This window comes from Sphaeramia orbicularis, chromosome 16 (genome assembly GCF_902148855.1).
Source record: "Sphaeramia orbicularis chromosome 16, fSphaOr1.1, whole genome shotgun sequence".
Lineage (NCBI taxonomy): Eukaryota > Metazoa > Chordata > Actinopteri > Kurtiformes > Apogonidae > Sphaeramia > Sphaeramia orbicularis.
In genome coordinates, this window is record NC_043972.1 from 7,652,885 (window position 1) to 7,670,805 (window position 17,921).

At 39.2% G+C, this 17,921-nt stretch overlaps 1 protein-coding gene and 1 long non-coding RNA gene across 2 annotated transcripts in view; one reads left to right on the forward strand and one right to left on the reverse strand.

Annotated features, from left to right (window-relative positions):
* Window positions 1-252: 252 nt before the first annotated feature.
* Window positions 253-17,921, reverse strand: part of oxr1a (oxidation resistance 1a) — a 330,273-nt gene continuing 312,604 nt past the window's right edge. Inside the window, 10 exon segments of the mRNA XM_030157978.1 lie at window positions 253-2,284; window positions 2,862-2,935; window positions 4,020-4,115; window positions 4,227-4,379; window positions 6,261-6,386; window positions 7,676-7,693; window positions 7,695-7,724; window positions 7,726-7,758; window positions 11,376-11,541; window positions 16,877-17,042. Of these exon segments, the coding sequence (XP_030013838.1) occupies window positions 2,149-2,284; window positions 2,862-2,935; window positions 4,020-4,115; window positions 4,227-4,379; window positions 6,261-6,386; window positions 7,676-7,693; window positions 7,695-7,724; window positions 7,726-7,758; window positions 11,376-11,541; window positions 16,877-17,042 (998 nt within the window). The 3' untranslated portion in view covers window positions 253-2,148.
* On the forward strand, window positions 6,276-9,743 carry LOC115435514 (uncharacterized). Its single transcript, XR_003937699.1, has 2 exons — window positions 6,276-6,392; window positions 7,682-9,743. It is a non-coding gene; the product is annotated as an uncharacterized LOC115435514 (long non-coding RNA).

Here is a 17,921-nt window from a genome sequence, read left to right on the forward strand (position 1 = left end):
TAATGTATCAATTGATTCAATACATTTTTAATAGATTTTAAAAGGTAGAAATTGCTAAATGCTAAAATATGAACACAGAACACTCCAAACACTAAGGTTGAGATGCCTGGTTTGAGTGAAATACAATGTAAATTAGTAATAACTTCAGTTCTACGATGATCTTTTGGAAAACCACAATGTCTGACAATTTATACAAGCAATTTTATCTAAATTAGAAGCTTTACAGTGAAGTATGACAAATCTAGACATATCCCATGTTACAACAATTAATTCAGCTTTATTGGTTTTTATACATCACTGATACATTGTATTCTGGTGAAATAATTGGAAGAATTATCCATATTATTCTTTGTGACTCTCCACAAGGACACAAATACTGGTGTGGAAGACCAGAAAGGGGGGAGGAAAGCTCCCTGGGGGAGGGTTACTTGAGACTCTTGTGTTCATCCGCCACCATCTGCCTGTCAGAGGTCATTCTGCCTGGATACCTACCTGTCCGAGACTCACCTGACAGCCACACGAGGAGAGAAACCGAGCCCTACTGCTGCCTTTAGCCACATTCGACCCCCCCTTCCCACCTCAGAATAATCCTCCTTTCCAGACGCACAGAGCATTAGGGCATACCCTTATTGATATTGGTAGCAGCAAGCTTTCTACTAACAGTTAACATCTTAATGGTCTAACAAAAAAGTACTGTACAGCTACTGCTAAGAGAATCTAAGAACCTGGCCTCGACGCTTTTACACCAGATTAAAGTGCTAGAAGCAACCCACCAATCCACACTTTATTTTATATATATATATATATATATTTATATAGAATTATGTATTTATATATATATATATAGGAACAAATCTACTATTATAACATTAATTTACAGGGTAATATACATTATATTGTAACAGCTGAAATTTCAGCACAAATAGATCACTGTCACACTTAACAGCAAAATATATACGATTATATACATGTGTATATAATCATATATACCGATATATAATTGTCATATATGCATGTAAAACAGTTAACCACGTCTCAGGCTTTTCAAATTATACCCAGAAAAGCAATTGTGTATCAAGACGTAAAAGCTTTACAAGTGTCTCTCTTGAAGAGCGGCAGGCGGCGGCTGAAGCGCCTCAACCTGCGGTATTTGAGGTCACAGGACAGTTATTTGCATATTCCACAAATCTATTGCAACACGTTACTGTCTACAAACAGTACAGCCGGCGTCCTGCGAGAGGAGCCGGTGTTAGCTGGACTCACACATACACCCACTGAACAGAACATTACGACGATGGGTGATCTGATTATAGCTATGTGCTTTCAGATGGTGTGCTATGACAGTGAACAACAGGAGGACTACAATACACAATACTCTATAGTTTAGCCTCAGAAGACAACCCAAAACGGTACTGTAAAAAGACTAACTCGGCCCAGAGCAAACACCCTCTGAGTTAAGTGTCATCGTATCCTGCTGCTGATGTGTTTTGGATATTGGTGTGTTACCACAAATCAGAACCAAAACCCTGTTATCTGACACTCCACCATCACAGAGAGGAATGGAATGTGTTCAGCTTTTTGTCGCCTTCCTCTGCCTCTTAAGTGGGTCTCTCTCCATCAAGGCTGACAGCACAGTGAGTAACATCCTACCGAATAACACAGGTCTAGGGGGTCTGAGAGGACGCTGGGGACTCCTTGAGGTTCTGTAAAGTTCAGATACACGATCTGGACCAGTAGGACAGTTCTCTCTTCTCGTAGCAGTCCCAAAGCTCAGCCGCCATCATCTTCACTGCGTCTCGAGTGAGAACGGCTCCGATGGGCTCTTCCTGTTCAAGGCCTGATGGTCCGATCGCCTTCTGTTCCCCGTTTCCCTCTCATCATCCCTCATCTCACACACTCCCCCTACCCTGCAAAGACGCTGCACAAGGCTGTAACAAGATACACACAAAGGTAATTTTTCACAAAGAAAAAAAGCTCCGGAATAACTGCAGTAGTAACGCACAACAAGCATCCGATAGCTGGCTTCCGGCCTGGGGAGCCCTGGTGATGTGCAGTTAGGTTTGGGACGTTGCCATTGTTCTTAAGGAGGACTCCTCCTTGTTTTGCCCTTTGCAGGACTTGTTTTTTTCCCTGTGGTGCAGTGTTTTGTTATTCAAAAGCCCAGATCTCTATGTCCTGCACATAGAAATCCTCCTTCTTCGAGAGCATTGGGTTCCCAAATGTTTTACAGGAGTGACTCCTGCCGTGGTAAAGGTCTCCGTCCAGCCACAGGCCAAACTCTCCGCTGGAACAGAAGACAGAGGCAGCTTCAGTCGGGGATGTGGGAGAAAAAACGGTTTCACATTCTTACAACAAAAACAGGGCTGGTGGGCTCTTTTAAACCTGCCAAATAAAAATGAGCTTGACTTCCACAACAAACACACAAGTCAGAATGTTCTAATCCAATAGAACAGTAAAAATAAAACACAAACTCTTTTCTGATTTCATTTTGGGATTTGACTACTTTAATTCCTGTTCTTCCACCTTTTCACCCGTTCCTCAAATTTCCTTAAAACTCAATTCTTCCAACCACGTGTATAATATACGTTAGATGAATGTACGACGGAAGCAGGAATCCGTAAAAAAATCCCACGTAATATAAGTTGATTTGATGGTACATGCATACGTCTCAGTCCAAGTGTCATGTCAAATAATGTCATAATATCAAAACTTAAAACCTCATAAAAATAATAGACTTTTAAGACATTTTAGGACATTTTTTTAAACATTTAGTATTCCACCTGAACCATGTAGATGCATTAAAACAATAAACATCCCAGATGACTGTAAACCATCTTGTTTTAACAGTTAATGCAGCTCACCTTCCTCCACCAAAAGCTAAGGAGTCCATATCCCCTTTGATGAAGAACATGTTGTCTCCTGTCCATTTGTACACCTGTTGCACACAATAGAGTTCATATGAGAAGGTATGGCATTACAGACTCACTGTTGACATAATCTAACATGATCTTTCCTGTATTCGCCGTCCTGATGAGAGCAGGCTCATGTTTGCCTCTGCGGGAGGATCCGAAATTATCATTTGAGAAATTAAGTCACAGCTGTCACAGAGACTCTGTGTAAATATCCAAACACCAGCTTGAACTTCAGTCTGGATTATTATCATCGTGTCGTTCTTTTGGTTATGGAGCCATTAATAATCAATCTCAACATGCATCTCAGCAATTTACATCAAGTTACATGCAAACAACATTGAATGAAAACTTTTAATCTGTATAAAAATGCAAAGTTCCACATCCAGTAAAACCAAAACATATATTCAGTTCCACGTGTTTACAGAGAACCGTCCTCAAACATCAGTTCTGCTCCACATTGCTGTATGTATTAACCCTTTAAGTGCCCAAAGTCGCAATATTGTGACAAGCAACTAAACTGAATGAAACAGACCATAGCTTCAGATAGAATTGCCAAATCTTGTTACCACCTCCCACTAATAAATGGCGAACATGTGCTCCATCAATCCTAACATCATTTTAGGGCGTGTTTCTATTCAAGTGAAGAAGAAAAATCCAGTTTGAAAGGCATGCTCCTGCGCGGTTCAGTAAGTAAGTAAAGTTTTAGTTTGAATAAATTTGTCTACTCTGCTGCTTGGATAAAAAGCTTCTAAAACTTATTGCATTTTACTTTCTACTAATGTTTAAAGTTCATTTATTTTAAGGATAAGATGACAAAAAAACAAAAACACAAAGAAAAATTCCATATAAATATGTTCAAAGTTCAATGTTACTAAAAGTTATGCAATCCAATAGCAATATGCAAATGAAATAAGTACATTTACTTATTTCATAAACTTTGGGTCATACCCAATATTTTTCTCATTTACAGTATGACTTTATCTCTAACTACTCCCAAGACACAGCTTTTTGAAATCTTAATATCAAAATTGAATATTTCTTGTTAAAAAAAAACCTCCAGGTTAACATTATTCTACACAAACTCCTTCATCCTGATGGACTGCTAACCTCAAACTCTGGATTGAAGGTGAAGAGGAAGGTTTCTCCTGTTCCATAAAAGCCATCGCTGACTTTAAAGGGCTCAGACGCCAAGGCACCAAACACCTGGAGAAAAAAAAACAAACAAACAGCCGATTAGTCGTTTGGGAAGGAGTTATTTACAGCAGAGTAAACATACTGTCAACAGGTGCCGCAGTGGCTGAATGTGTAGCTTACTTGGCCGTCGCTGTCCTTAATCACCATGAGTACCGGGGTGTCCTGGCCCTGCATGGCTCTGTACAGAGTCTTAATGCTCATGCCGTGCTTTGATGTGCCAAAGGCCAGTGTCCATGGGTACCCAATGGTCCGAGGAGGGAGATTCCTGGCGAGCTGAGGGGGAATGCAATAAAGAAAAGGGAGTGAGAAAGGAAATGAAACACAGAAAGGCCACAGTCACCAATGCTCAATTACATCTGCAGTGACCTTTTAACACAGAGTGGCGTTTAAAGAAGAGTAACAGGGCTCCAAACACCAGGGCCGTCTCTGGGGGGAGGGGGGGGCACGCTCCCTCAGAGAGTCTGCTGCTGACAGTCTGAAGGATTAACAGCCGCAACCGGCACATGAAGATAAAGGCCACAAAGGCAGATGTGTCTCATTTTAATGGACAGATAAAACAAACATCGGCAAAAACATGGAATTAAACTGACAAATTTCAGGGCACGCTGCCACATTTCAGCTGCGAACAAAGGCCTTTAATGTTGCGTTCACTATCCAATAACTCGGCGGTCCCTAAACGCTTTGCTCTTTTCTTGTTGGTTCAGCACATCCTCCAGCGGCGGCGCTGAAGCAGTCGTGTAATCAGCGGGCTGGAAGTGAAGCTCTGAGCAGATGAGCCCCGACTCGCTTCACCTCTGCTCTGCTGCGAGACGCCCTCAACTCCACGCTCAGTCCTCAGGGTGATTAAAGAAAGCTGCATATTGGCAATCTACTGGTCAATATGGCAACTGGGACTCATTTGGAGCTCAGTGTGTGTGAGGTATACACTCCATACAAAATGGTGAGTGCCTTAGAAATGGATATTTAATACATCCTATAGGTTCATATAGGGATTACACATTATAAGAATGTACTGGTGTAATAATCTACATACAACCACTACTCTTCACGTTTCCATCTGTATTTGATGTTAGACATCATTGTTTCACCGAATCATTCTGTCAATTAATACAACAGCAAAGTAGTATGTCTGGTGAATGCATTCCTCCACTCACCTGGAAACTGTTACCAAGGGCAAGCAGATGTGCAGTGGGATTATGGGTAACTGTGAGTACAGCAGTGACTACTATATACGTATTCCCAGAGGACATGGGTGTTGACAAATGAAGGTGAAAGGTAGCTGCAGGAATGGACGACTGTGTTTGTTTTACAAATTCTAAATTAGAAAGTGAAATGACCAGAAAGTCCACCACGTGACGAGGTGCAGTCTGTGTTTGGATGCAACATGAAGTAGAACCATTTCAAATAAAATCTATTGTAGAAGCCAAAATGGATAAAAATACTCTTTCCAAGGAAACACATTGCTTATCAGTTCAAAATTACACACAAAACATAAAAAAATGACAGTAAGTGGTGAAGTTTAAGAACACCGACTAAAGGTATTTTATTTAAGTACATTTTCCATAACATAAACTATGAGCGATGCAAACTCATTGTGAGAAATAAATGGTATGCGTGTAAAAAGAGTTGCATTGCCATGACAACTAAAAAATCTAAGGACTAATGTGTGGTTGTTTTATATACAACTGTGACAACACCAGTGACTACAATATGTTTATTCCCTGAAGAACACACTGAAGGTTAATTGGAGTTGCGTGTGTGGATGATTTACTTTGTTTTACAAATGCAAAATTAGAAAGTGAAATGACCAGTGCGTCGGTCATGTGATCAGGCTCAGTCACTATTTTGCAACATATACAAATCTGAGCTTGTATTTACATTCTTCTGTGGCCGACAGGGTTTCTACAGATCCGAACCAATTAAACTGGTTGACTATTGAAGCCACAGGTTAATTATTCAGTGTCATTGTATGGTATATATGCATAGAAAGGCAGAAAATAGGGGAATTCTGTGCATACCAGTAATACCTGATGCAATGAATCAACATTGCTGATGGCATTTCCATTCCCTTTACAGTCCCTTATTAGTAAATGTGTGTGTGTGTAACAACCTCTATCTCAGTGTCATAAACAGGTTGGAGGTGGAGCGCCATACCTTCTCTATCTGATCAGCCTCCAGGAGATCGCTGGGCTCTCTGAGGTTGGGCTTGAATGTCTCTGGCTCCATCTCTGTCTTGATGGATGTGCCATGCTTGGAGTTAACCTCTTCCTTGGTGGTGATCTGGAAGTACAAATCTCAAGTCAAACACAGTGACAAGGAGAAGTTGAATATTTTACTGAAAACTGATGGGTTCAATTATTGCTACTGTCAAGAATACACTATTTTGTTTTGTGTTTTATCAGGCTACAGCAGGATTAGGTACTGATGCTATCTGCGGGGACTGCTATCAGATGAAACACAGGATTTATACAAAATGACAAATACTGAATTCTAAAAAAGCAGGTGAGGTTCAATTAAACAGGTTGAGCATATAAACTGAAATCAGGGGCACTGTGAGTAAACTAGCATTTAACTTAAACAACACAGCTCTCTTTTAACATTTGAGGACTCTGAGTTTTATCCCAGTCAAAATGATAAACCCATCATTTGCTTGCAAGCACTAATTATCCCAAAAATTTGATGAAGGCAGCTGAATGTGTGGATGCATGACTAGGTTAAGTTTGGCAAAACTGGGAGGAAAAGACAATGTTTGGTAGGGGAGAATGCAAAGTGAATTGGAAATCAGGCCAATGAATAATTTGCACTCCACTGTTTGACTTTTCTCTGACCAACGGACTGTTTGGGTTATTTATCTTTCTCGATAACAGAGGCTGATTGTAGAGTGCTTCACCACTGGTGGCTGGAGCGCTCTCATGTTTCAGTCCTCATTCTAATAAGGCCCTACCTGCATTGTCCTCAGGAAGCATCATCAACCTGTCAGGGGAGTCTTACTTCCATCCTATCACCAGCACACCATCTCTTTGTGCATCATTGCTCTGACTGCCTCTTGCTCAGTTCCCACATTCTTTACTTTTAGAGCATAAAAGTCAACTTCCTTGAGGATTTTCCCACAGAAATGTCCATAGAATGCTTGTCTTTAGCGAGCACAAATTGCTAGAAGTAACTTCTTTCTAATAAAAAAGACAGCTCCAATGGGTTGAAGTGCTAAAAACATGACAGCGCGACTAAGAAGGGAAGGCTGACACATGAAGATAAGGCTGCTGTCACATGACAACCTCATCACTCCAAACAAGCCAATTTTCTGCAATGAACTGATAGAAATGGTGTTTTTTTCAGTCAGATGCCTTTCAACTTTTTCTCCAAAACACCCTCTGTAACAAGTTTAAACTAGGTTTTGTGAGCCTAAACACTCATAAAACCTGTTCAAGTTATAACTTTTAATTAAAGCAAGGGAGGGTGCAAGTGCTTTAGTCTGCAGTATGGAGCCTAAGGGAATCCATGTCGGGGCGGACGAGAGCAGGCCTGGACAGAGCAGGGGGGTGGGGGGGCAGACGGGTGGGTCAGGGCACCTGGAGTCGTTTGCAGAGTGGAGCGCATATCTTCACTGTTTAGCGCATCACATCCGACGGTGGTACTCCGTCAGAGACACTACCTGGTAGTACAAAGACAGGAACAGGTGGAACATAAAACTCTGGCCAGTTCTGTTGCTGGCCATGGGAAAAAAGGCGAAGTTTGGAAGGCATTATTTGCACTAATTAGTGCAATTCTTGCAAACTTACTCTCTATTAATAGACAGATGTCAGAAAATAAGTAATTCATGGAATGGCTTATGGCCACTTCTACTGTGAAACTTTGAGTAGAGAGAAGAGATCAGGGCATGTTGTAGCACTCAGGCATTTGCATGTTTGTGTAATGTTTATTTAACCCATTTTTTGCACAGGCAAAGCTGCTATTTTCATAAAACCCTCAACAGAGCAAATACTTTGATGTGAATCAAATAGACTCGTAATTAGAGATCACTTGAGAAATACAGATTTTAGGTGCTTGAATATACAGGCAACAGCAGTGACAACTCAAAGTCCGTAAACAAACCACCCTCTGTTTGTTGGGAACAATAATCTGCAAAACTACAACCCAGACAGACTAACACAATGACCCATCAAGCCTGGCCACATTCCAGCAAAGTTACACCCCACGCTGCAGCACAGTCCACTGAGAGCTGCTGCCTCTGTTCTGACACTGAACTAACGTTGGCGTATTCATGCAGCTCAGCTCAGGTCAGGATGGAAAGGCCTTATGCACGAGATAAACACAGTCACAAATAGGATACACACACAGTCCCACCCACTGCCTTTTGAGATACATATTATCAGGGGACATGTGTTTTTTTCCTGTTACTCACCTTGTTGCTGCTGGTGTAAATAACTTTTTTGGTAACAAGCTGTCTCTTTACAGCTCTCAATAATGCAGCAGAAAGGGTAAACTACAGTCTTCATAAATCATGCATCACTTCACCTTCAACTGGAGGCACTTAAGTAATGTTTGTCCCCTAGAAACGGTTAAGCTAGCAGCATGCTAACTCTAAGATCTTCCCATGTAAGGACAAGACATGACCCAGTGTTATTTTTTATTCCATCAATGTCATGGAAAAGGTCAGAAATGGATGTGGAGATGGAGCTAAGGGCTGGGTCCTCAAGTCCAGGTGGCTAACAGTCAGTTATCATGCCAGCAAACTCACGTGAGGACTGACATCTTTCCCGTGATATTAAACTCGTTAGCGTATGACTATGTAGTACTCTTGTTATATGTTCTAATTGCCTCTCAGCTGCAGAAACTTTCAGACAGCTTACAAAGCCACACACAGCACTGGCACACGATGCCAAGAGGACTAAAACAGATGAGAGCTCTGTCCTGACTGCCAATAGAGACCAGATAGTGGCGACTTTGTTTAACAACCCGCACCGGACTAACGGTCAACAGCAGACCCTACCGGACCGGCTAGCAGGCTAGTTAGCCTCGCTAGCCAGCTAGCACGGTTGGCTAACAACAAGACAACATACATGAACATATACATCGCCAGAGGAAAAAAAACGTCAACTGGATACAAGCGACATACACAGGTATACTTAGGAGTCAGACGTTTCTCTTGCTCCTTCACTCTCCTAGAAAACATATCTTGCTTCCTGAGCGAGGTTGAAGCTGGAAAGTCACATTACAGATCCTGTAAGTTCTCCTCGTAACCTCAAGACACCGCTGGCAGACGGAGTTGGGAAGTAGCCTGGCAGCTCCACTAAAAACAAGCCTTGAATTTCCAAACGCCGCATGATTTGTGTGACATCGCTGACATCCAATGACAACACGGGACAAGAGAAAAACCGGCTCCTCATTGGTCAAAAAAATATATGAGACCGTCCCAAAACCGAAGGATTTAAAGACACAGTCACAAACAAAACGGAGAAAATACAAAGTAGTAGTTTTCAGTAGTTTTACTTAAGTAAGAGTACTACTAATTACAACCACTAACTAAATCGATCGAAAATACTGCTTTTAAAAACTGTACTTGAGTAAAAATATGTAAGGCTTACCAGCAAAATGTACTTAGTTAAAGAAAAAGTAGCCAAAAAGTATTTTACATTTTTAAAATTCATATTACTACTGATGATTTTGTAGAATTGCAAATGATCTTAATCCTATTAACCTGTTACTACAACTACTGCTACTACAAATAATAATAATAATAATAATAATAATAATAATAATAATAACAACAACAAAGAGTGTGAACACCAATAGTGTGACACGATAATACCAGTGTTGGGAAAATTACATGGAATTACTTAGAATGTGGTAGACTACATGTTCATAATATAATAAGCACTATCAGCATTTTAATTATTTAAAGTAATGTAACATTTTTTTTTTTTTTTATTACGGAGCAATAAAGCAAAAAAAAAAAACCCAAACAAACAAACAGACAAAAACAAACAAACAAACAAAAAAAACCACAGGCATTGTAAGCCTCACCACATAACTCAACACTGGTCAATGCCAAATATATACTAAAATTTATTCATTGTAACCTAAATTTGGATAAGAGCATATCCACAAAAAAGTCACAAGTATCTTAGTAACAAAAACACATTAAATATGTGTTTATTATGTATTTAACTACATAATCTTGTTCACAAACTAGTTACTTATACTGATAATACATAGATATTAGGGAATCTGTCACATTAAACCTTCCACTTTCAGCAGATTTTGTATTTTTTCTTCAGACTGATCTATTCTGTTCTTATAAACACAACACAGTGAAAAAGTCTGCCTTTAAAATTCATGAATGGTCAAAAGGAAGTAAAGCAGCAGGTTCCTATTTACTAATTCAAATGTAATGGATCATGTAGCCACTGTCTGCCAGACATCCAGGGACAAACAAATCAGTCCACTTTGTTTCCTACATCATTCATTTACATTAAAATTTAAATGTAGGCCATCAGTATCAGTTTCTTTGTACAATGAATGCATCTTTTTCATCATGGACTCCACACGCTTCAGAACAAACTGGACCGACCCAGTTCCTCAGCGTTGAAAATCTAAATGACTGACCTCTACTTCGTCATTCTGTGAATATACGTTACCAACAGAGCGGTTTATAGGAGGAAAAGGAGAAACAGTTGAACCCACATCAGTCCCACAGAAACTCTCACATGGCTTTTGGGGATTTTACACTCAGCAAAGGAGTTACCAAATGCCGACCGACAGTAGAGACATTCACAAAACATATGATGAAGCTACTATACACTGACTCACAAGAGTAAACAATTACACAAACATGCAAAATACTTTGGTTGGAAGTTCAGAGAAGCGCATTTCCAAGCAAAGCAAGTGTTCACACAACTTATATGTGATAGAGAGTTCACAAAAATGTACCATCAAATCAAGAAATATGCAGCTTTACATAAAAGTGCAAAATACAAAAGCAGAAGATAAAACTAAAGCTTACAAGTACACATTTCTGATGGAACAAAAACCAAGATCAGCTCAATACATTCACAATGTATTGCATTGTGAGACTAAATTAACACAGTTATTTAATGTGTGATTTAACATTTTACAAGGCACTTCACACATAAGATTCTGGCTTCACAAGTTATGGATTAACCCTTAGTGCAAACTGTGGTTAATCCATGTCTGTGAGGTTGGCTCGAGACAATACAACGGGTACACTTGAAGCAAAATGGGGGCCGTTTTGAGCACTTCAGACCCTACCTCCCACTCCTTCACGTTCAGATCGGTGATGGGCTCATCATCAGGTGTTTCTGACGCCTCGTTCTTCTTGACAACCATAAACCCGGGCTCTTGTCCCATTCCCCGGATCCCCTCACCGTACATGTCCGGGCTCCACTGCATGAAGAACACGTACAGGTGGTCCGACCTGTGGGGGGGGCACAAGGAAAGACTATGAAGAACAACCACTGATGATACACACTGAGGCTTGGTGATCCATAATTTCCTCATTTGATTAAAAAATTGTCATCATTTGATAATTTATGTGCTCTCATTAGGGCTGGTCAATATGGGCGAAGAAATTAATCTTGATTTTTTCATTATCATGTAAAATTCATGATTTTAATTGATTTTGTCAAAGGTAGATACATGGGTTTTGAAGCAGGTTAGACTAAATCTTCATATCTTCTTCTTTTTTCTAGAAATTCAAGCACCATTCCCACCTGAGAGCTACGTCTGTAACTGGTGACATCATTCAATGACCCCACCTCACTTTTGCAAACAACTCATTCAAGGTTCAAGGTTCATTTTATCGTCATTCATTCCATGTTGCACACGAAAGAACGAAATGTGCACTCAGGTCCCAGTACAAGAAGACAAGAAAATTACTTAAAAACAGACATAAAAACATACACAAGTAAAAATAAAATTCAACATAAAAAAGATAGTCCATAGCAATCGATATATCTATGAAATAAAGTGCAGCTCAATGATTTATTTGGTAAAGTCAGTGTGTGGATGTATAGGATTGGCTTTTTCCTTGCAGATTAATCCAGTTTCTCATGTTTCATATATTTAAAAGTAGCTAGTTTTGTATTTCTTGATGAAAACCACATGTCAAAGTGTGTTCATCTAACTAAAGTTGTTCTATACGCCCAGTGTTGCTGGAATCCTTGACCTTCTCCATGCACCTTCTACTTAGATTTAATAGATTTTGACAAAACATCATTCACAAATCGTTTCCTTTACTAAAACTTCTCGGTGAATATCTACAAAGTTGATATGTATCAACAAAAAGAAGCTCTCATAAGGGGGTCAGTGTGCATTTTTTGATGGTGAAAATGATTTTATCTCAAATATATCAACACTGGAGAAATGTCACAAGAACAAACAGGTTGGATTTTGATTTAGCGCTCAAGCAGCATTAATAAGCCTTATATAAATTATACAATGTAAAAAGACACCACTGAGCTAAAAGATTTTATTTATATGTAATTCTAATATTCAGCTTAAGGTAACTATAAGAAATACTTTGCGATAAAGTCTGTATGTCGAAGGAAACTTGGAAAACTGATTGTATTTTCATCATTGCAATGTCTAAAAGCCCATATTGTTTTTCCCCAATTAGTTTTAGGTCAAATTTCAAAAGTTGTTTATTTGTACATGGCTTTTCAAATTCTGACCCAGCCACTAAAATCAGCACATTGTAAAAAATGGAAAATTACTACACAAGCAACATTCTCTGAAGTGAGTAAAAAGTGTTCAATGAGACATTTTAGCATTTAGCAAAAAAAAGTATTCTAATGTTTATTTAGTATATTGAGAAAAAAAAGTTTTTTTTTCTTGGTTTGTTTACATTACAAATATGGCATTTAAAGGGTTAAATATGACAATTAGTATTTTTGTTTATGGCTCAAGTTGATGAAATACAAAAAAATGTAAAAAAAAAAAAAAAAAAAAAAAGTTAAAAACAAACTACTGATTAATGTTAAATATGTATTAAAATTTCTTCAACATAACCTACATTTGGATAAGAAATGTATCATTTTATAGCATAGCCAAGAAAAACAAAACACAACTATCTTAGTAACAAAAACACACTAACTTCAGTAAAGGAAAGTTAACCCATAAATATGATATTTATTGAAAAGCATCTATTCTGATGTAACCCCAATGTAAGAGCTAACATCTTCACTAATAACTGCAATTCAATCACGCATTATTAATAACTGTAACATATTATATATATGTTTATTTTGTATTTAGTTACATAATCCTGTTGACAACCTAGTTACTTATAATAATAATACATCGATATTAGGGAATCTGTCACACTGAAACTTTCACTTCAAGCAGATTTTGTTTTGTTTTTTTTCTTCAAACTAATCTACGGTCTTGGAAAAAAATTATTAGACCATCAAAAGTCATCCAAAACAATGGTTATGCAATCAACTACTAACTCCTGTGTGTATCATGTGACTAAAACAAACAGAAAAGAAAACATGGAATGCCTAAAAGCACTGTTTTTGTCAGTACAATGACATAGATATTGATGTAAGCACTGAAGTGATTTTGGTTATTATCAAGAAAACATGAAAAATGGCAAAATATCAGCTCTTAAATTAAACTCTTATGAGCTATTTTTGTTGTTATCATTATATTTGTCCAAACAAATGTACCTTTAGTTGTACCAGGCACTAAAATGAACAAGAAACTGAAGAAAACAGAAGAAAACGTGACTGTATTCTGTTCTTGTAAACACAACACAGTGGGAAGAAAAATCTGTTGCTTTAAAATTCATGAATGGTCAAAAGGAAGTAAAGCAGCAGGTTCCTATTTACCAATTCAAATGTAATGGAAAGTGTAGTGAAAAACATTTTGACATTACTACGGCACTGCACAGATTACGCGCTTTTGGTGTTTAGAAGGACATCTGTGGGTGGGATACCGGAGGGTTAAAATAAAAACATTAATCCATACATAGTAGATGTATGTAGTAGTGTTTCCTTATAATGAGTCAAAAGTAAAGTGTCCTCTTTTGCTCTCCATCAATGCGAACAGACCCCTCCCCTGCTCTTCTGCCCATTCATGCGTTTTCATGTCAGCGTTTCGGGATGTGCTATGATCGACTGTCATGATGCATGAACCACATTACAGAACACAGATTGAATCCACGCTGCTTCGGCTGGTAGACGTGAAAAACGCCACGCAGACTCACAATGATGAGCTGCATTCAGTGTTATGTTTGTACACGGCCCATTCAATAGCCTCCCTTTGTTCCCCATACTATTTGCCAGGACACTTAAAGACACATCATGCGGGTCGCCTCCCATCTAGGTCAGGATACAGTCAGAGTCTAGCGGAGTCTGAAGAAACAGAGGAAGGAGATGCTGTGTTTTCAGTACGAACAGCTTATGATTCCTCCTCCCACACACCTCGGCCTGCTCACACAGCCCAGAAAGAAGAAAAACTTAAGAAATAATGAGTAGTAAGTTACATATATGAAAGTCTTTTAAAAGTAGCGTTGAATGTGCCGTGTCCCTGGGCTATTAAAGAAAAGCAAACTTGTTTTCCAGGTGGGAAACACTGTATCTAAGCAACCTGTGGATGAAAACAACGATGCATTAACAAGCGAGATTGAACTTCATACTGACTAATGAAGTGAAGAGGATTTTAGCCTCATTACCGCTCGACATGTCGCATAACCAAGACGCATTTATGGTACCATGACTAAGAAAAAGGACACGCCTGTTTGTCTGAGTCAAATGTGATTAGCAGCCGAGGAGAGCATCATGTGGGTCGCTGTTATAAACTCCAGACGTGCACTGAAAACGGGTCAAGGTCAGTCAAACAGATGATGATGAATTTTTATTTTGGTCTTATTTTACCCCCCCACCCCGTTAGACGGAGGCGACACTGTTGTGCCAAAGCTGGAAACCAGTGACTCTGCTAAGTCCAATCAGCTCCAGATCTGGCTCAAAGGGACGGATTCTTAAAATAGACTTGTCAAATTAAGTTATTGGTGCTGTTGGGACTAATCCACCCCATAAACATATTACGCTAGTTGAGTGGAAGCACATATTTTCTTGTAATGTGTCTCCTTCCAGTGTGAAGATCTCTAATGCAATCACTGCTGACTTGGCAACTGCACATCAAACAAGAGCGATTGGGTTTTGGAAAAAGACATAAACACACCGAGGCTATATTTAAACCGCTACAGATTTTAGCGCAGGTCAGTAACAGTTCATGAATTTTAAAACACATGACTGCTCACAGAATCAGATCCTTAGCGTGGCATGGGTAGTGTGTGCCAGAGCTTTAAAGTGTGTGTCTGTTTCCCCACAGAGTGAATAAATAATAAATCATATTGCATTGCTGTCTGCCAGTGGCAGCAGAGGGAGATGGGCAGAAGCCGCCGTGGGAGACGGAGCTGACAAAGAATGCATATTTGATTGGTTTCAAATATTAAAACGACTAAAGGTGAGGGGCTTCTGTAACTCAGCTGACTACTGGGGTGTGTTAGGAATACGTAAGTACCATACAGGCTCAAATCTGTGCATATAAAACCACTCCTTCCTGCAGTTTTGCCACATGAATGAACAGATGGATGATACTGATCCATATAATCAGATATAGTGCTATGTTTATGGTTAGGCTATTAAAGTGATTTATGTTAAGGCTGATATGGATGAAAAAACTTATTTTTCATATACATTTTGAGTGAAAGTATAAACAGTATTGTGCAAAAATCCTAACCCAACATGTGGTTTAGTTATGTTGTAATGACCAGACATATGCATTTGTCAGTCTCTGTATTAAGATCCATTCTGGATTACTGAAACTGAAGTTACATGGAAAAAACAGCTTCTAAATGTTTGTTTGTTCAAACAATATGATTTAATGCTTCATTCATCACATTGTAATTGTTTGTGCTACTTCCTGTCATGGGGTCAGAGGTCACACTAAATAATGACTTTAACCTTTACAACCCATTTACTTCAGTTTTTTGTGTGTCATTTAAGGCTGTGCACATATTTCCTGTATTTTCTTATTGGATTTGAAGAAAAAAGAATGAGAAAAAAATATGTATGCTCTTTTCAACCCTGGAAAAACAACAAAACTGAAGCTGGAATAAGACTTTTGCACAGTACTGTACATAATACAGATGCAGAAAAAAATTATTAGAACATCAAAAGTCATAAAAAACAATGGTTATGCAATCAAGTACTAACTCCTGTGTGTATCATGTGACTAAAACAGACAGAAAAGAAAACATGGAATGCCTAAAAGCACTGTTTTTGGCTGTACAGTACCACAGATACTGATGTAAGAACTGAAGTGATTTTGGTTATTATCAAGAAAACATGGAAAATGGATAGATATCCGCTCTGAAACTAAACTCTTATGAGCTGTTTTTGTTGTTATCATTATATTTGTCCAAATAAATGTACCTTTAGTTGTACCAGGCATTAAAATGAACAAGAAATTGAAGAAAACAAGGGTGGTCTAATAATGTTTTCCGCCAGTGTATGTGTTTTGATAATGCTGTATCACTACGAATAGGATTAAATATACTGGCTAGCTTAGCAATATTTATGCTACATATAACAACCCACAATAATATGCACATGGGAAATCTGCCAGTTTAAGACGAATACGTTCAGAACAAAAGAACTTGATATTCATGCTTGTGTTTCACATAGAACAAGTCGCCCCGCCCTAGTGTAAGCGGTGAAATGCATAAAAATCCGGGCTGTGCTGACCTCTCCTGCGGCACGGCGAACCAGTACTCGTGCTTCTTGCCCTGCTGTGCGTACTGCTGCATGGAGGCGCTGGCATTGGAAACAAACGTCTTCTTCATGGGCTTCCCCACCCGCAGGCAGAGGAACTTGTGAGAGCGGTGCTTCCGTCTCTCTGCCGACCCTGTACCTGAGAAACAAACAAACTCACACTGTCACAGACGCATGAGGAAACGCACTGCAGCAGCCTTAACATTATCTACAAATAAATCATACACACTTCCTTTATGTTTTATATTAGTTGTAAACAAATTGCGTCATGTGATCTCCTGCATCCTCTTCTTAATACTCGTTTTATTAATGTGACCCAGTTTTGTATCCTCCCTGCACAGGCTACTTCAGCTGGCATTAGTCACTTTGTGCCAGAAACACAGCAGATGACAGAAATAAATGGAGAAGCGCACTATAATTGATAGTGGCATAGTCTTCTGCCCATGGTACATTATCAGTAAGCCTATGATAAGGTTACAGCCCCAGGAAGTTGAGTGAGATCACTGTGTTGGTGACATTACAGCTGCACATACTGTCAGCTCCTGCTTCAGTCGGTAACAACACGTACAAAATACTAATCTGCTCCGACAATACACCTCGGTGGAACTGATTCAATTTTCAAAATGCATTAATTCGGTATTAATGCATCTTGTTTTTCCAAGTTGCTGCTGTTACTTGTGTGGGCTGTGCTAATGTGCACAGAATAAAGGGCAGGCCTGCTGAGATGCCATGAATTAGAACTGCATTTGCAGCCTGGCACTCTGCGTGACAATAATTGCCAAGGAGAAAAGGATAATTTCTCTCCCACTGTTTTGGTCTGTTTCTTCTAAGAGAGAGGAATCTCTTAGGAACCACGGCGATGGATCGATGTAAGAGGGGGTGATGTGGACAGAGTGAGTCAGCGAGTGTGACAGACAGACGGAGTCGGACAGCAACGATCCTGAACGATTGAATGTTAGCATCGGATTAGAATCACGTTACAGTCCAGCACCGTTTCAATCATGTTTTTTAGAGCACA